The sequence below is a fragment of the Heterocephalus glaber genome, unplaced genomic scaffold (genome assembly GCF_053883595.1).
Source record: "Heterocephalus glaber isolate CG9 unplaced genomic scaffold, H.glaber_assembly_v1.0 deba00001442, whole genome shotgun sequence".
Taxonomy (NCBI): domain Eukaryota; kingdom Metazoa; phylum Chordata; class Mammalia; order Rodentia; family Bathyergidae; genus Heterocephalus; species Heterocephalus glaber.
This window is the reverse complement of record NW_028258296.1, coordinates 42,317,861-42,338,447: the sequence shown is the minus strand read 5'-3', so window position 1 is coordinate 42,338,447 and position 20,587 is coordinate 42,317,861. Positions and strand designations below refer to the sequence as shown.

The window sequence follows — 20,587 nt, the reverse complement described above, 5'->3', positions numbered from 1 at the left end:
AGCTCCACAGGAGAAATCCCTAGAGCCTTGGAGGTATTCTTACCATCTTCTTACCTAGTAGACTACTCTTAGCATCATTAAACTGATGGGGAAAATGAGTTACATGTGATAGTGGAAGATCTACCTTTAGATGGCACATAGAATTTTGTTTTGATAAAGGAACTAACTCAATATAGAAAAAAATTGGTTCACTGAATAAACATGTTGTGCAACTGGCACAGAAAACTCCCTAAACTTTCATGTTCCACATCTGACATCTACACTTTTTCTCTTCCTCAGTATATTTTAGGATATTTTGTGGTACAGGAAGGACTTTTCTCAATGGAGGAAGGGTCGCGGTCCCCCATTCTCTGTCCCAGACACCATGATTGTAAGTGCTTCTGTTGACATCAAAGTGGGGTATCAGAAAATGAACTTCTGTTTTTATCCAAGACTGTATGGTTCCCTTCATGAAACTGGGTAAATTTAGAAATAAACAGGTCTCCTAAGGTATACTGTAGTGGATTAGAAAGAGTCTGGGGTAGCAGTGAGTAAACCTAGAATTCTTTTCTAATCTTTTCCACTTGGTATAATACTGTACGTAGAATTTAAAGTAGATAGGGATTCCTGGCCATTTAACTTTGGGCAAGTTACTTGGGCACTCTGAGCATCAGATTCACTCTTTGTAAAATAGAATTCTATAGACATATCTTTGTTTAAATTGAAAATTTCTTGACCCCACAAAGATACCTAGCAAAGGTAGAGATATCAGCTCACACTTAAACAGTGGCTTTATGTTCTAAATTTGCCTGGGGAAAGGTTAATACATGAAACAGTCAATTTGCTTAAGATGGGTCAATATGGATTAGTAAACTTCTCAGGCTTTTTAAAAGTAAGAGTTTCTCTCCTTTTCCTTTATTGGAATATTTGATTTATTCTTCAGGATTGAAAAAGCGCTATGTCCTAATGTTCATTCAATTTTAGGATAACCACAAAGGTTTCATGAATGTGAAATGCTAGTTACACAAATGTGAAATGGATCTGTGATGAGGATACTGGGTACTTGATGTAACAGCCCCAAAGGCATTTCACCTGGGACCTTAACTTTCCTTCTAGAACATCAGCAAACAGTTCAAAATTAATGTAACACACCATGCAATTTGCCATATCGCTACACTAGCCTGATAATATTTTTCCTCATTATATAAAACCTAATTAGTTAAAGGGCAATTCAAATGAAACTTTTATTTGGGGGATTTAGAAGTATTAAGGCAAAGGGAAAAAATAAAGCAAGCATACACGGCAGCTCTCTGGATAGTATGAACAAGATTATTAATAACCCTTGTGTGGGAATATGATTAACCTTGTTATTTTCCTCACGATCCTGGTTTCACAATAAATAAATCGATACTGCACAAAAATATTTAGATGCTGTATGTATAACAACTTTTACAAGGTCTCCAACTGGCATCAAATGTTTTCAAATATGAAAGCATCTCTGGGCTTTCTCAACAGGCTGATGGATCCCTGCAGGTAGCACTTCCCTTGTTTAATAGTCCTGCCAATTAAATCAAATTAAAGATGAATTTTTAACTCTGTGATGAAGGCAATGCTCATTATAAGAGAAAACAGGAAAATGCAATATTTCCCTTAAGTGAATTGTTTCAAATTGAATAAAAGCTGGTCGAGAGGGGAAGGAAAGCAATACAACTTCACAGATATTCTATGCTTTATATACAACCATGTCAGTCATTTGAAAGTAATTTAAAGTCATAATCTATAGTCAAGGTCACAAAATGTTTACATTTATCTTTTCTTCTGTTGGCATTCTAAGATATTTTTGTTTGAGAATTCCAAGTTTCTTGAATATGGCCTTTTTTCTTATGTGGATGATCCATCCTTTACCTCTGACTCCTCTGTCATCTGCTTTTGTAAGAAGTAATAATCACCCCCACAAAGCTATTTGTACATTAGGCCAATTCTCTCTAGTTTAATTATGCTATTTATAATATACTGTTTAATATAATTAGTGAAATCATTTGCTTTGCAGGACTAAGGATCAGATAATATATGTTCGAAGGCAATGATTACTTTTACTGCTTTAACATAAACACCCACAACAAGCCAACTATTAATTTGGATCATCAGCCTCAACAAATGTTCACTTAAATAAAATTGTGAATGTTTACTTCTAAGAACACTTTATTAAAGAGTGAAATGTGAATGAATTGCTACTATACCAGGTAAGGTAAAAACATCACAAGGCTCAAATGGCTACAGATCTATTTTGGGATTCATTAATTGCTGATAATATCACCAATATTTTTTCAGCCATGGTCAAAGCACATCAAAATGACTGTTTTAAATCAAGTACCTTTGGGATGTTTGGGAAACCTATTTCTTAGTATATAGACAACAGCAAGTACAAATGAACTTAATGGGAAATTTGTTTCAAAAATGTTTTTAGCAGATGATCAGAAAGGATGACAATTCTGTCCATGCATTAAACCCTTAATACAAAGTGTTGATAATTAATTTGAGATCTATACTGAAATCTGTTGGAATTCCAAAACATTTAGTCATTGTTTATAAAGTATATGTATGCAAAATTATGGTTACATATATCAAAGATTTACATCAATAAGATACATGATTTATTTTCCTTCATATACACTTTGATGATTAGAGTTTCATGAGTGTTACTCTTATTATAATGGTATCTTCCTATACAGATGGTGGAATTAAATTCATTGATTCCTTCTTTGGGGGGAAAGCCCTGAAAAGCACCCAAACTTAGTTTGAAAACCAAGCAACTTCCTCTTCTCTGACTTGCACCTTGAAAACTCCCTTCCTGTGTCCTCTAGAACAGATGATGAATCATCTAAGTGTGAATTTTTACCCTTTAGAGAGGAAAGGAATCTATGAGTGCATATAACAAGCACCTGATAAGCCCACAAAGAAGGAACGTGTGAATGCCATTACAGCAGCCTAGAAGATACAATCATGTTTGATGTTTTTGTCAGAAATCTTTCTACCTTAAAAGCCAGGCAACAAGCAAGCTAGTCATGTGTGATGTTTGGTGACCCCTGGAAGCTCGTACAACCTGCTTGCTGGAAATCTGAGAAAAACCCCATTGCAGAACAGCCAGAGGTGTACTGAAGGCAAAGAGTACAAACTATCACTTTCTGTCTGAGGGGTTTTTATTTCATAGGTATTAGTAGTTAAATTTTTCTATGTTCCTGACAATAAAGATTAATACATTTTCTAAAGGCACAACAAAGCATCCTTTCAGGTCACCACTGATTTCAAAAGAAAACAAAGCAAAACAAAACTGGAATTTTCCATTTCATTGTGTAAAAGGTCAACATCTGCTGATGCTCAGAGATGGGGATGTGGTGGAGGCGGCCAGATGAGATGGGAGTGAGCGGTACAGTTAGAGAGTCCATGCAACACACACCTGGCACTCAGAACAGAAACACACCCCAGTGCCACAGAACGACTTTTCCATCCATCCATTTCTGAAATTTTTGACATAACAGATCACCATAGCAGCCTCATAATCTGTCTTGGCCTGTTTCTATTTGGTTCCCTTCTGCTCTAAAATGCACGTACAAATGCAATTGTCAAGGCCTGAAAGGAGCACATTGTTGGGTACCTGTACAGTTAAGCAAATGCCAAGGGAGGTACTGCAGCAGAAAAATTAGACTATTGAAACTGAAGGTTTTCATTTATAAGTTTGTAGCCCAGATGCCATTTCAGTAAGATCACAAAGAAAATGCTGTAGCACTAGGCTGGTGTCTAAATGGATGCGAAAGCTACTTTCATTTACAAGGCAGCTGATTTTCATGGCATTTAACATGTCTGGTGCTGAAGAAATGAGTGTCCGGGCCTATTCATAAGCTTAAGTAGACTGGGTTGATTTATAAATTGAAAGATCTGACTGTGCATTTATAAGGAACAGGGAGTTGTTTAATCCAAATTATCAGAATATTGTTTTTTAGTCAGATCTTACATATGTCAGTGCTTCAAGTGTGTTATTTACACTGAGATCGTTTTACCTGGCACAGTGCTCATGACACAAGCCTTTCAGGAGTGACACCAAGGTGACAATTCCCTTTACTTAAGTGCATGATAGGAGCTTCCTTAGGAATATATTTCTAATCATTTATTAGCAGTTGTTCCAAGGTTTTAGTCATCTGAGACAAAAGAGGCTCTGAAAAGTTATTGGGCGTGTTTATTATGAGCCTTCAGGCTTGATGTTGGAGTGTTGCTGGTTTACATGGGAAGATAGAGCTGCTGCCTGGGTCTCCCATGGAAGCTGGAGAATGTTCTTTGCTCTTTGCCGTGATACTGGAGAAGCATTACATAGAGAAGTGAGGACTGATGCCTCTTCAATTGCTTAGATTTCTAGTAACTGATTTCTTGCCAGAATTTCTCATCCTCTGACTCCTAAATTCTCCATGCATTTGAATACCCATTTTCTAACAAATTAAAGCCTAAACGCACAGGAACACATGGATCACTGTATTTTAGGAAGACATGGGCATACTGGATATCTTTTTCTGTTATTCCTCCCAAAAGACAAATGATCATAAAACTGTCTCTTTCAGGCCTTTACAAACCTAGAATTTAATATATTAACAAAAATTCCCTGTCCTTGGCTTTACACTCTTTTCCTTGGGTTCCAATGAATTTGCTAAGACATTCATTGACATTTGTTCTTTGCTTTCTCCAATTATGTGAGAAATCCATATCTAGCCTGGAGAAAGAGTTGGATTTCTTAGTATACAGGAATGGAAACATTTATGTTTTTCCTAAATAAGCTAGGGTACGGTGGCTTTCACTGATACAAAGGAATCAGGAAAGTTGTGGCACTGCCATCTCCACAGAAGAATTTTGCATAAATAACTATTCCATCCATACTTTCACCATATCTATGCAGAAAACCAACACAAAACATGCAATTCACAAAGAAAATGTTCTTTTACATCAGAAATGGACACTGGAAAAATAGATCCGAGGAGCTCAACAACAACACAAAGCTAGCCTAGACTTGGTTTGGTGATTTTTTTACTTACTACCAATACTGGAAATACTGGGAATACCTGCAGAGAAAGAAAATAAAGAAAAGGTGTTAGCTTTTTTGTTTTTAGCACATGATATCTTTTACTTTAAAAATTTCAGAAACTTGACACTTGGTAGCATTCAGGACATTAAGAAATTAGAACAAAATTTATACATATATTCATACATATTTATATGTATCAGGCATTGAAATCATTTTGCTTTCACTTTTGAACTCCGGGGTTCATCAAAATTGAGAAGCTAATTAATGTTCAACTTTGCTAGCTGGTATAAGAAAGTCTTGTGGGGCTGAGGATTTAGCTCAGTGGTTCCAGTGCCTGCCTCACAAGCGCAAGGTCCTGAGTTCCATCCCCAGTACCAAAAACAACAACAACAATAACAACAACAAAAAACCAAAAACTAAAAACAACAACATAAAAAAGTCTTGTGACATCAAATATTTTGTGTTTGTCCATAAGGTTAATGAACATTTGTATGTGGTTCAAACCAGATTTTGAGACATAAGCACTATGTTTTGAGCTATATGCACCTTGTATACCTGTGTGAATATATCCATATATGCCATAGATCTTTTTAAATGTGTTATGAGATGCAGATGTTAGACACTGAAGATCATTTGGCACTTACTTTGCTTAACTTCACGTAACCATTTTTATTCCTCTTTTACTTGTCAGATATGTGGATTAAACCCTGTGATAGAAACTTAATTGAGCAGAATAATTCAAGAATACATTAGATTGTTCATATTGATCACGGACTTCATTGATTTTTCAGCTTTTACTTTAATTCACAAGTTGTGCTAAGGTAGTGGAGACATTTCAGAATGTGGCCTGACTTGGTATAAATGGGGAAATGAACTTAGTCTGCATCCAGATTAAAACTCTTGGCCAAGCAATACAGCGCTGTGTCCAACAACAGAGGCTCAGGAGCCAGGTGACATGAGTTTGAAGAGTAGCTCTGACTCTTAAATTCTCAGCAACGTTGGTGCTTATGCTTTCAATTACTCTGGCTTTCCTATCCCTTTGGGTTGTTGCAGAGATTGTATGACTGGATTAGATGGAAAGCTCTCAGATCATTGCTTCACTCAGATGATTGGTTCACAGATCTTCCCTGCAATGATTAGTATTATTATTATAGCCAAGTCAGCACCATGGTGGATATTGCTAATTAAGTCAGAGATGTATATCCTCACCATCAAATTTGGCCAATGGCATGAGAGAATGAGATGGAAATCAAACAGGAGAGAGAGAGAAAGAGGTGGTGGTGGGGGGCACTGTGCTACTATCTGGGTGGTTTTAGGCATGTTCTGCAGCCTCCCTGAGCCTATTTCTTCATCTGAAAGTAGGGCAATAATGTCTACTGCATAGGGCTGCTGTGAAGATTGAACAAGAGAATCTATTAACATGTCTGACACATGGTATTTAGCCAATAAGTGATAGCTTCTAATGAATTGTTCAGATTTGTTCTCTACATCACTGAAGTGTGCTAACAGCTGGTGACTGCAAGAATCATTAAACCCCTCTTTTAGTATTTATGTTTGAACAATTGTCCTCTTCTTACTTTTCATTGTAATTTGCTCAGAGATTTCTAGAATCATATTCTTTAAAACTAATCACTATTTTCCTATGTCTGAATGGAGAGAGAAAAATGAAGAATAAAAGCTTACTATGATTTTTTTTGAAGCCTGGGATCTTATTTTCAATTATTACATATATTAAAAATCTCTTGATTTTAGATGTTCAGGGGTTACAATGCTTTAGCTTAATTACTGACTTCTGATCCACTCAAATTGAAAAAACTGAATTCTCGTTTCCACATTGTAACTCTATCCTATGAACTAAATTTTAAGCTGAATGATATTTCCTCAAAGAATGGCTAGATTCCTGACCTGATACCTCAATAGACTATCTCTGTCTAAGCAGCAGAGTAACATCAAGTTGGTACTGAATCTTTTTTTCCTTTGCAAATTTCCTGTTGAGTGAGGTAAAAGGTACAATGGCAGCATCACAATTTAGTATCAAATGTAGAAAATTTCCCCATGATTGAAAATCCTGTTTTGTTGCAAGGAACTGCTTGCCTGTTTTAATCTGTCAAAGAGAATGGAAGTTAACATGGCAGGAAGAGAATTTTCATGTGTTTTCAAACTTTCTTGGAGTCAGAGGGCCTTGCATAACTCAGGATAAAGTTCTCAGAGTTTTTGGCCAGACACAATGGAAAGCGATCTTGAAAGACTGGTGCAGCACTTGCTACAGTTGAATACTTTAGAAAGATATAGAAATATTTCCACCCGTTTGAGTGTACCAGTGCAGGAGAGTCATGTTCATTTCAAGTATGCACACTGTGCCAAACAAAGGCTATTCTGAGATCCTATTTTCCGTATGAAGATGTTATTACCTAACACTGGATGCTTAAAATTCAGGCTCTTCCTCATTTTGTGGCTTACAATTTTTTGAGGTTCTGCCAGATGAGTCACTTTTCTATTCCACTGCTGTAAAATGGGAATTGCTTAGAAAAGATTTTTAAACTGCTCATTTGAATAAAGAGTTTTGAAGTTGCAAATATCTGAAAGCCAAGGGATTCAGTATAATGTACACAGTATATTTTCAAACGGTGTTTTTTCCCTAATGGTTCTTATTTTTATGTCCAAATACCTTGCTTTTGGTTCTTTGCAGACAACTAAAGAATCTAGTGAACTCATCAGATCCATTAAACAGTTACAAGAAAGCCAAGAGGAATCCTTTAAACACTCAAGTAAATAGACAAGAAGGCCTAGAAATGAATTGCAGCAATGCATTCTACGAAATATTGGGGGTCTTTAGGGTCTGTATAGAGTGAATCCGTGAATGTGATTCCATTTTATAAGCAGGACTGTGACCATAAGCGATGCGAATGAGTCAGATTGTGCTCAGGAGAACTGTCTAGGCACATGTTGACGGTTTTTAAACATTCCTTGTGAAGTGACAACTATTATGTAAAGAATATTTTTACCTTGAAAACTGAATTCAGAAGTTATTTCTTCCCTTTCTTCTCCATATCCCTGATGTGAGTTAACTGCCTTGTTTTTTTAAATCTTGGCACAGGCCCCATGATCTATGTGTTAATTTATTTATAATTGTTTTGTGTTTGCCTGAGAGCATTGAGAGGACAAGCCCCATTCTTGTCCTTTCTGTATCTCTCACATCTGGATGAGACAAGGCCTTCCATAGAAGACTTTTACAAAAATTTAGCACTTGTTTCTATGAAGGTTTCTGTCTTTGCAAAAACACCACTTTTGATCATAGTATGATTTAGTTCCTGTAGACTGAGTTCAAGATTATAGAATATTTTTGTTTGATTTGATTGTAAGATATTGTTCTGATAGCAAGAATTAAGCAATGTAGACTCCCCTCACTGGTTTCCCTTCCAAAATGCAGAGGGGCAAGCCCTACTTGCTGCTCAACTAGGGAAACCATCTAGAATTTAATATAATTTTATTCCTATTCCTCTTTTTAGATCTTTCTTTTTACCCCCCCCCCCCTTTGAAACATGGTCTCACTATGTAGTTCAGGCTGGCCTTGTACTCACTATGTAGTCTAGGCTGGCCTTGAACTCATAGCAATCCTCTTGCCTCAGCCTCTTGGTTGCTGAGATCATATGTGTGAGCCACCACACCCAGCTTTAATCCCCATTTTGATACTAATTTCTTTTCTTTTCTTTTTTGGTACTGGGGATCGAACTTGGGACCTTGCACTTGTGAGGCAGGAGGTGGCACCACTGTGCTAAATACGTGGGTTCTTGATGATACTCATTTCTATTTGTCTTTTTTCCCTAAACCACCAATGAGCAAATACAAATTCTGTAGGATCTTTAAGGCATGCAAATTTGAAAGCTGTCTTTAAGAAATAGAATATAATATTAAAATGTAAAATTAGATGGAATATTAAACTTTTTAATTTAGAAGGATTCCAGGGAAATACCTGAAGTTTAGTCTTTATTCCCTTAAACTCACCTCTGAAACAACTTCAAATATGCTTGAGAAAGATAAACAGATGACAGGTAAATACAAGATGGAAAGGAAGATAGATAAGCTAATTCTTTGTTTGTTTGTTTTTTGGTAAGATAAGCTAATTCTTTAAGAATGACAAAAATGTGAGGGCTGAAAGAGATTTAAGAAATCATTTTATTCAGTCCTTTCATTTTACAGAGAGGCATAAAGAGGTGCAAGTGCATGATGCTAGTTGACTTGCTTACACTCAGTGTTGGAGTGTGTAACTCCTAGTCCCTGTTTGAGACTCTGAGACTTGCCTGAAGAAAGAGAGCACTGTGTGTGTGTGAGCCTTAATGGAAATTTCTGCAGTACACAGTAAATGATTTTAGCATTCATGCTTCTTCTAGAATAGAAATATCACTTCAGTGGAGAAATGCATACCTGTTAAGTAACCCAAAGGGCCATGGTGCCTCTAGGATCCAAAGGAATATGAAAGCAAGAAGGCACTTGTCTTGTAGGTACTTGTAGTTACTCCCTTCTCAACCAACTTTTCCTACACCCACATTTAATTTAAAGAATTTTGCTTCAATTAGGGAGATGAGAACCTAGTAGAATTATATAATGTGATATCTTCTTCTTTTTTGAAATTTTATTTTACTGCCCCTTCTCCCACCAAACAAATAGCTAAAGGATATATAATTAAGTTTAGAGAAGTCAACATGATGGAGATATCAAAAGTAAATACCTTGTTCTACAAAAGCAGTGCTAAAAGCTGTAGTTCCTTTTGAGAACCAATGGAAGGTTCAGGAGCTTTTTGTCAAGAGAGAAGCAGAAAGGCTTAGGATTCAGTATGCTTCACACTGAAAGCAAAAATCACCACTGTTGTGATAGATGGCTTGAAAAACCCATCAAGTAAGTAACTAGATCTTCTTATAGTCAGAGCAGACATTGGGATCTCCCACTCCAAAAAGACCAGTTGCGGAAGGAGTAGGCAATGAATAAGAAAACATTCTGCAGGCTCATTTGTATTCCAAAGGAATTACTGTATTTCCAATATTCTTCCAGCCTCAGTCCCTGGTCCAAATTGCTGTTGATGGGAGATAAGTTGAGCTGGATAGGAGGAACTTGAAAGTGAAGGAAATAAAATTGCCTTCACAAAATTATGCCATGAAATCATCATATAAACGATCAAAACAGAGAGAACTAATGTCAGCTTCTGTCCTTAGAAGGGCTCTGGAACCTGAGTGTACGTGGCAGACTTGACAGAGGTGACACTAATCTGACTTACTGTACTAACACATCTGAAGAATGGAAGAATGGGCTAATCAAAAGGTGGAAGCCTAGAAAAAGGAGCATCCTGAGCCATACGGTCCCTGCTTTGTCTCAGGAAGAGAGAGTGGTAATCTGCAAATTTCCAGACCTTCAATGCTCTGTTGGCATTAAGAAGGGCAACCCTGTGGGAGGATGGATGTGTCAGGATGTTTCAGACCAATGCTATTAATATGAAAGCCATTTAAATTTCCTGGTCTCCTGCATACCAAGCAAGCTTCTGATTATTATCTGCCTCTCATGTAGACTTAATTGCAGGAAAGGGAATAGACTGGTCATAAGGACAAATATTCTAAATGGCTATTTCATTCTGTGGATAGAGGAATGGGCATTTGGTCATTATTTATTACCCCAAATAGCTGTCTCCAAGGGGAGAATTTGCTGATTAAGTGCTAGTTTTCAGTAAAAACAGAATGATCACTTCATTGTGCACTTACTATGGGCCTGGCACTGTCAAAATGCCTTACATTATTAATTCATTTAATTTTATGACAACAATATGAAGTCAATAATCAGGAAGATTTCATGGATGGGGAGTGTACAAACACATGAGAGATTAAGTGACCTGCCCAAGATCATCTCAGTCAACTGAAAATAAAACTGAAATTTGAACCCAGAGTTCCAGGTTCCAGATTTTGGCCCATGACTACTACTCTTGTGTATCTTCATTCAATTTATTGCAAGCTCCAATCTCTTATATCCAGTCCTCAAGGTAAGAAAAAATATAAAAACAGGTTTCTTTCAAATTATACCTATCACACAGTGTAATGTGACCTGAACTAATTTGGTGGTAGAATTGGCCTGAAACTAGCATGGGGTTATTATCTATAGTCTTCCTTTATCCCAGTTGGTGAGAGTAATGATTTGTTTGCTGGAGGAATATTAAAATGATTAACTGGGGCTGCCTGATAGTCTACTGTGGGTATTATTGTAATATAATGTACATGCATATGCATTGTATTATCATTTAAAAATGCTAAAAATATTGCATTCCAAATATCTGGTCCCATGGGCTTCAGATAAGAGACTAGAATAGGGGTCATGACTGAGTAACTTGATGTTCTGGTTTTATATCAGGGCTTACAAAATTGGTTCACGTCCACGAGGCACTGTGAGAAAGAACTTTCCTTTCTGTCCTGACTGAATTAGAGTTTTGAGCCTGAAAGGCTGGTGGTCAGAGCTTGGCAGTGGTCGGATCACCCAGGCAGTAAAAGCTACACAAGGAGTCCGAATGGGCAGTGTGTCTAGAGATGGCCAGAGTCCTGATCCTATCAGATTTCCTCCAAGATCTCAGATACTTTCTCCCAGTGAGAATCTGAAGGTTACTGTGCTAGAACTGCTGAGCTGTGAGGCTCACAAAGTCTAGTAGACACAAGAACACTGACAGGAGGCCAATATATGCATGTGCACTTACAGTTATTAGGATTACTTATTCATTCACCAAAATAACTTTTCCACAAACATTTATAAAAAGGAAGGGTGATATATGGTTCTACTCTTAAATTGCTAATGTTCTGGCTCCTATAGTCAGACACACCCGAGTTTAAATCTTGCTCTGTTGTGCATTAGCTGTGGGACTTTAGGACAACTTACTTAACCTTTTTGTGCCTGTGTTTCTTTATTTTTAGAATTGGGATAATAACAATACATGACAGCTGCAGATTTTGTGAGGATTTAAGGAATAAAACACTTTAAGAAGTACAAAAGCTCATAATATAAGCTTAATAAATAGTAGCTATCAATATTATCATAATTTTGTTAGAGATAGTCAACAAGTTTTGTAAATTTACACACAATATCAAAAAACTAGAGATAAGAGTGACTAATTTTGCACAAGAGAGTTTAGATAGGCTTCATTGAGGTGTTGGCATTGACAGTAGTCTTGGAAAATGAGCAGAATTTCAAGAAAGAGTGAAGAGAAAGGTGCTTTGGGGGAAAGGAATGAATTTATTATCTAGCATGTCGACTTTGAGATCTTTATAGATAGCTGGCACAATTAGTCAGTCCAGAAAGACTGAATCCAGAATAGGTTGATTACTAATTAACCAATACTAAAAACTAAAAATCTCAGGAATAACAGGGATAGATTGGTAGGCCAAGGGAAAAAAATGTAGATTGATAATAGGAAGGAGTGGGAAACAAGAAGATTGAAAGAAAGAACATAAAGGGATGATTTTCAAAGATAGAAAAATAACAAGTAGAGATCTAGGAAATGAGTAGGATTAGGAAAGACTGACTTGTTCAAATGGATGTCAAAACAAAACCTGGAGGACAAAGAAAGCCACTCAAATTGAACCTGAGAAACAACACAGTGTAATGCGAAGTCTTAGGTGTCTTCATTCAAATCTCCTGGGTTCAAATCTCACTTCTAACCCTTACCGGCTGTATAAACCTTTAATAAGACACCTTCCCCCTGTGATCATAAGATTCCATGGCTGCAAAATAAAAATTGTAATGTCTACCTTATAAGACTGTGTGAGTTTGAAATGGACTAATGCATGTAAAACACTTAGGAAATTGTCTGGATAATGATACACCCATGTGTACACCAGGAAAATAGAAATCAGTCAATGCAAATTTAATATCAGAGAAAATAATAGAACAATCATCAAATTACTTTCCATCACTCAGAGGAGCCCTAGATACTGTGTAACAATTCAAGTTGGATTTATGAACAAACAAATAATGTCAATGTCAGGCCAATTTAATTTTCTTTCTCTGAAGAATATTAGACTGTCTAGGTAAGAGAAAAATAAAAAATTGAATACAGCTGAAGTAGCTGGGCTTTTTGTGTCTTCATGTCTAGGCTGCAAGAAATTGTTTAGACCACCATCATGGCCTCAAAACAGTAGTTCATAGAAATTTATTAAGGGTTCCATGAAACAAGGAAGTTTGGAGAATGAAGGGTAAAATAGGTTACTTTACTGTAGGACTTCTTAGATGTTTTTAATAAGGTAATGTGACTATGTAAGAGTGAGTACAGTGCACAGCATTTTGTAAACTTTATTTGACCACAGAATTCTTTTAAGGGTTATAAAATACAGAGAAGCAGAGGTATACATATTATGTTATCTTTGCTGAAGTTATGCTATCTACAGGGTGATTATTCAGTTTTAACATCTATATCTAACCAAGTATTATGTTTTATTCCACAGGGATAATAGTTTAAAGATCATTAATTAACATTTTTATTCATTAGCTGGATGATGGGAATCAAGACAATCATGATTAGACATTAAGTTGGACAGAGTTGCTATCTACTTGAAAGACAAAAACAAAGTTCAAATGACATTCAAAATAAAACTATATTGAGAACATAATGAAAATCAATGAGGAAAAAGAAAGATGTCTTTTCTACAAAATAGGCTGTATAGAAAAGAATTTTTTTAAAGATTTTTTTTTTGCATATATGTATATGTTTTAAAGACCAGGAAAACATACCGGGTCTTGTAATACTCTGGTTTGGTTAAGTTTACTGTAGCAAAAACACAGGGAAACATGGTATATCTTGCAGACTGGGATGGCTCTATTTTAGAATGTTGATGTTCCACACTTTTCTTCCTCTGCACTACATGCTCCATAAAAAAGAGGCCTTGAGTTCTTCTGGAATGCTGGACCTCCAAAGCCCAGTGACTCTCAGTAAGGGGCCAATCTGGGATATCCTGGAGCAGTAGGATGAGTATCTTTGGAGGAAAATCTTGTAACTGCCTGATTTAATGAAACCCTCTTCTTTTCTTTTCTACATTTGTGGTGTTGGACAGAAACTGACTTCCTACCCAAGAGTTTTCCTGGCTTCTTGAGATTCTGCTAAATCTAAAGGTCATTTAGTAATGAATGGCATTTCTAGGACATTGAGGGTGGATGTTAAAAAACCAAGAACCATGGTCTCTCCTTTTTCACTTCTTCAGCTTGACACTTCATATTAGGATATGACATATCCTATGTCTCTGTGAAGATATATGTATATGTGAGTGTCTGGACATGTATGTCTGTGTTAAGAAAAATATACATATGTTTTCTCCTATTTTAGATGTTGAAAAGTCAAGAAATCCAGAGGTCAATAAAAACTAGGGGTTGGATGAACAGCTGGACCTATAATGGAAACCAAAGGAAGATGCATTCTTTTAGCCAGGGGCTGACTTGCTTATCTTCAGTACACAAAAGGTTAGTGGTGTGTAAATTTCTATGGGAATATAGCAAGAAATTCATTTCTTTGAGAAAGCTTTGACTGACACAAGAATGTGTTCCCAGTGAAAATGTTTTGAAATAAGCAGTCTTTGAAAGACAGGTATCGGTGGAGGAACACGGTCATGTTAGGATAGAAGCCAATGCCTTCATCAGCAACCTACCCTAGCTGTGTCTCCAGTGGCCTTGGCACATTAGCCTGCCCTGAGGAGGTGCCAGAATGAATGTGTTTGTAACTACACTCTCTTACATCCTGTCCCACTAAAGAATGCAGTAGAATGTGAAAATGAAATCTGAGCCACTTTCATTTTGGGAAGGCTTTAAATGTGATAACTGCAGTGATAGGGATTCTCAGGTAGCCAGCCACAGGCGATTGCAACAAAAAACCTTATGAGATCCCTTCCCAATTCATGAACCTGTGGCTCTCAACAATTGAGGAAATCCCACAGAGTCTCCATTAATAAAATCATCTTGAAAAATCAACATTCTTGCTCAGCAGAGCTTTAATGTATTAATTTCAAGAGCAAGAAGTCAGTTTTTTCTTCAACACAGAAAGAAACTGGACACCTTTATAAAGAGATTTTTAAAAATCTTTTGAAGGATTTTTTTCTCTGCTTCACAGAAATTTTATCATAATTTCATGACCCCACACTTTACGGCTTGTTATTTGTTCCATTACTCTTACACTTAACTTGATAAGGTCCTGGTTCCTGTGATATTAGTTTTTAGGTTTGGCTTCTCACAGCTGCTGCTTTGAAGTGCCTGATAACATTCTTAGCCTTGCACAGAGCCAGTGGCTTTTCAAATTCTCATTGTTCTCTGTACTGCTATTCTTATTACTTCTCCCTGTGTGGATATATGCTAACCTTGCCCTTTCCCTGTTTTGAAAGAGGGGTAACCTTAGGCTTTTGCAGGTGGCTCATCATTTTATCCACAGAATTGGGGCAAATTACTTGGGAAATAATCACTTTTCTCCTTGGGCATGTCTGAGTCTGATCTCCTTTGGACATTCATGAATTTCAGCAGGGCACACACATAATAATGTGGCATCTCGAGTGACTCCTGTGAATACATATAACCCTGTTCTCTTTCATGTTTACACAAAAACTTCTTTTTAAATGAGATACCCCAGAGGCCTGCTGTCATGCTCTTTACCTAAAGAGAGCCTCTACTCCCAGTGTCCATTGCAAGCTTGGGTCAACTACTAGAGTTTGGAAAAAGCCAATTTCCCTGGTCAATGTTAGATCTTAGCTTCATTTGGAGAGGTAAACCTCTTCTGGACAAAGCATCTCTCAGGTTACCCATTATGAGAAATGGGGTTATAAACATTTGAAACATTTCTGAAAGTTGTTTATGCTTAGTTAGGATTGAGAAGTTTTAATCTCTGTTGTTTTAATAGGAAATGAATTCAATAGGAGGGAAAAATTACCTCCTGTTTGATCCACATAGAAAAAAATTGCTTCCCTGACTTTAGGAATCATTTTCCAACATAGTTAATATGAATACTAGAAGACCAAATTTAACAGTTGATCAGAGTGCTAATACATGATTAAAAGTGATAAAATTGGGATGACAACAGTAGCTGCATTTTGAAGAGTAGTGGGACAACTGGTAAGAGAAGTAAAATCACAAATGCATAGGAAATTGAGAGGAACTAGCAGCTCATCATGCACAGAACATGGTGTTATTGAGCAGAGTTACTTACAGGTATTTGCAGTGCCTTTGGGGATGGGAAGATATGAGCCTGGACTCCAAGGCCGGCCCTGATAGTTCTTCTTGCATTTCCCACAGTCTGGACCTGTAGTGTTGTGCTCACATTCACATGTCAGTTTGCTGTTGTCATATACACACATAGTGGCGTGGAGATTACACTTGCACCTAGGCAGAGGAGAGACAAAGATTCACTGTCACTCAAGTCAGTCTCAGTGGTCTAGCTGCTAGAGTTGTGGTTCTCAAATCTTGCAGTGCTTTGGTGCAAACAGAGACATTTGGGAAAAAATGTAGATCTGTAGACCCAGCCCCCAGAGGCTTCTCAACAAGGGCCTTTTGTGATGGAGAGGGGCACAGGGAGGTGGCTATAATGATACAGTCTATCTTCACACTACACTTCCAGGAAGCCTCATAGCAGTCAGTTCAGTGGGGCCTGAGGCTCTCATCAGACAATTACGCTTCTAATTCAAGAGATCGCCAACAGCTATCCAAAATATTGCCACTGGTGAGATTTGGTGATATTACCAAATCTATGACAATTGCCCCTGAGTTCATCAGAGATCTTAAAGGACAGTTTTATCTTCTTTCCTTCAAACCATCAGGAGAATTATTATTTGTTTCAAAAAGAGAGATGACCATTAAAACAATTTGCTGGTCTTATTCTACAGATGTGACAGGTTGTAATCAGGTGTTCTCATTTAGGAAGCTAAAAATGGAATTTCCTCAGATCAGAAGGGCTTTTCACCAAGGCCTCTAGCTGACCTGAGGGGAAGTTCAACAGTAATCCTCAGATTTCTCACTCACTCCACATAAGGTCATCACAAAAGTCCCTCAGTAGCGGGCCAAGTGATTCTAATAAAAGATGCTTAGAATCCTAGAAAATAAAAGCTCTGTGTGTGGCAGAGGTTTGAAGTCATTAGCAGAGGCTTTGCCTTTGCTGTCTGCAAATAAAGCTGTGATATATGAGCGGCAACAATGGAATATGCAATTTCCACAAAAATGCATCCCCATATTCGAAATCTTTGACTATAAAACTGCAAAGGCCAACTTGATATTTGTTGAGGCAGCAGGTTATAAATTGTATCACAACAAGTGTAGGCTACATCCTCTGGAAAAGTAAAACGTAAGTTGACACAGTGACCATGACCAGAGATCACGATAATATATTTGGGAAGAAATGTGTCCATACAGAGCACCTAGGCTCTGGCACGGGGGGAAAATACCAGGATATGCCAGAGTCATAACCTGACTGCGTGTGTGTGTGTGTGTGTGTGTGTGTGTGTGTGTGTGTTAAAATGAGCCTAGCCTCCTTCAGAAACTAGGACAAAAGTATAGAAACTCAAGTTTCATAAAGACCAAGAAACATTGTGGTGGTAGATGTTTATTTTCTTTGGGGCAGATGGCATGCGTTGGGAAAAATAAAAGAATATTTATTCTAAGGTAGTGAAATGAAATTCTTTAACAATTGCAGTTGGTTTCTAGAATGTCAACATAGCAATGGCAAGTTTCTCTTCCAATGAACTGTTTGGAACCCTGGCCCACATTTATGACAAGGAGGAAAAGAATGACCAAGTCTATGATAGAGAGCTGCTGGTCTACTCCCAGAGGGTGGCGGTGCAGAAGCAATGGTCATCCACCCAAGTCTCTCTGGGAAGACTAAGCCTTGGCATCCTTAGGATTTTACTACAGTTTGTAACAGTACTGGTTACACTCTGCTCTCTGTGTCCTTATGAACTGTAGGAAGACTACCATTAAAGCAATACTATTTAACTTACACATATAAATAGCACCATTGAAAATTAACACTTTCACACAATATTTTAAAATGACAGGAGAAAATATAATTCAGTTCAATAGACAGTGTTTAATATGCAATAGGTCCTGTAATGATCTCTTATGTAGGCAGTTACTTGTGCTGCTTATTAAAGGATCTTTCTCCTTCTTGACATTAGCACTTTTATTTATGGGTGTTTTTCTATATGTGGAAGATGTTTGAAACCTAAGTGATAGAAGCACCAGCTTACACAGATTTAGCACTCTATGTGGTGTTAAAAATTCCAAGCGAGGAAATGAACAATGTGACCCCAAACAATATGCTGGTTTCATGTGTGAAGATCAAAAATGTAAGTAGTAATTGTAAAATTGGATTATATATCTTGTAACTGTTAATATATTCATACTAGTAGCCACTCTGAGTTATAGGCATTTTCCATTCTAAAGATATTATATTAGCTAAGAAAATATTCTTTGAATAACAAAGGGAAGTGAAAGGGGAATACTGAATTGTTTGGTATTATTTTGTTCAGATTTCTTTCAGTGACTGGCTCATTCTCACCTACTTCATTTGAAGCTCAAGTCAATTCATGACCTTTCCCTAAGATCCGTCCTGATCACCATATACACCTTGAGATTAAGTTTTCTTATTTCTTAATTGCGTCTGTGTTTTTGGTTGGTTAATTGCTACTGAAGGCTCTTTGTGCTTTTAAATTGTTTTACTCATTGGACAATTCTCTCTCATCTTTTGGGGTAGGATCAATATTCACCGTATACCAGGTCTTCTCTAGCTTCCTCAACACTCCCCTTTCTTTCTTCTTGAGTTTCCTAAAACTTCCATCTCCATTTACTTATCTTTTACTCTTCCCAACTAAAGATGGCCTCTTTTGTCAAGATCACCCATGTCCTCGTGTAGAACATCCAATGAACACTTTTCCTTGCATTATTTGACCTTCAGTGGGATTAACTCTGTGGACCACTCTATTTCTTTTCATGCTTTCCCCAGTGGACACTCAAGGTCATTTTCAGGACCCTCTTTTTCCTTTTCTCTACAGGTGTAGTTCTTGGGTTCTGGCCCAGGACTGTCAGCACACTCTCCCTGGGAATTCTTATCTAGGTCATCCCTTCATTTTCTTCCTGTGGTCTTTAACATTCTTGGAGTTCTAGACCTTTTAAAGCAAATTTTCATTATCTTCTTCTTCAATCCCTAAATAAATATATGTAAAATAAGTTCAAATATTTGACGCCATGCTAGGAGATTCAGCAATTCTTTTTACTTACAGCTATCCATAGAACACCCTCCTTCCGCTATCACCAAGTGCAGAATGCATGATCAATATGTTAACAAGTCCTATTTCTGAATCTCCATCATATATATCTCTCTTGGGCTTCACATTTACTCATCAAAATGCCTCCTGGGAACATCATGCTCAACATGTCCAAAACTAAACTGGCTTTCCTCCCCTACCTACTCCTTCTTCTGTGTTTTCTGCCTCAGGAAATTCAGGCTTGTAAATTGTACCACCTTCTGCCTAGTTTGGCAAGAATGGCTCCTTCATTTCCCTTTCCTACCACATCTAACCTGTCATTACTCAGGCTGTGACAAAGTCCTGAGATTTCTAGCTCTTGCTTATCTCACAAGTATGTACGGTCCAGTGAAGACCACTTCTTCAGCTGTGATCATCATCACTTTAATCTGACCTATCACAACAGCCTCTAAGCAGAAGTTAGTGGTCCAGTCATACTCTTTACCTAATCTTAACATAATAGTCAAAACAGTTTTTTTTACAAATATATCTGTGTCATTTCTGCCTTACCACTAGTGTAAGATTTCCTACTATCCTCACAGAGTCCTTTGTGGCATGGATTGCAGGTCCCTTTGTCTTTTTCCTCTTGTATTTTCTCCACCTCCTAGCTCTACACTTAGTCCTTCAATGTTTGCTTTCAGGTAATCATATAAACTATTTCTTCTGCCTACAACTTCCACTCTCCTACCCCTGCCTCTTTTATTTGGATAACTCTTTCCTTTTGATGTGTCTTGGATACCTCAGTGCCTGGGTCCTAGTTGATATCTGAAAAAAAATCTAGATTGAGGGAGTAGCTCAGTGACAGAGCAGAATTTTCTTAGCATACAGATGCCCTGGGTTCAAACCCCCAGGTCTGCAAAAAAGCAAAAACAAAAACAAAACAAAAAATAAACAAAATAAACAAAAAAAACCCCCATAAACATCTGCTGACCAACTGTAAGAATGCTTTTCCGTCCTTCCAGGATGAAGTTCCTATATGCTCCCAGACACTGGGCAAAGCTAATTACATAATGAAACTGTGCTCTCTCTACTAGAGGTAAGCTCTATTTCAATTGTTTACTCTTCTGTCACCTTCACTAGAATATAAGCTTCTGGGAGGCACAAGTCATATCTGTGTTATTTTGTGCAACACCTCTAGCATGAGTTAAGGTGCTTGACACATAACTGGTACTCAGAAAAATCTGATGATTAAACAAATGAATAATAAAGAAGTCACTCCCTCAAAGAAGAAATGTCATGTGCATGTTCTGCT

The 20,587-nt window shown here is 37.3% G+C and overlaps 1 protein-coding gene across 1 annotated transcript in view; it reads right to left on the bottom strand.

Annotated features, from left to right (window-relative positions):
* Ntng1 (netrin G1) overlaps positions 1 to 20,587 on the bottom strand; it is a 327,676-nt gene that overhangs the window by 63,513 nt on the left and 243,576 nt on the right. The window contains exons 4-5 of the mRNA XM_087213204.1: positions 16,251 to 16,423; positions 5,058 to 5,084 (exon numbers count right to left, since the gene is read on the bottom strand). Coding sequence (XP_087069330.1) covers positions 5,058 to 5,084; positions 16,251 to 16,423 — 200 coding nt within the window. The remainder of the gene's footprint in view (positions 1 to 5,057; positions 5,085 to 16,250; positions 16,424 to 20,587) is intronic.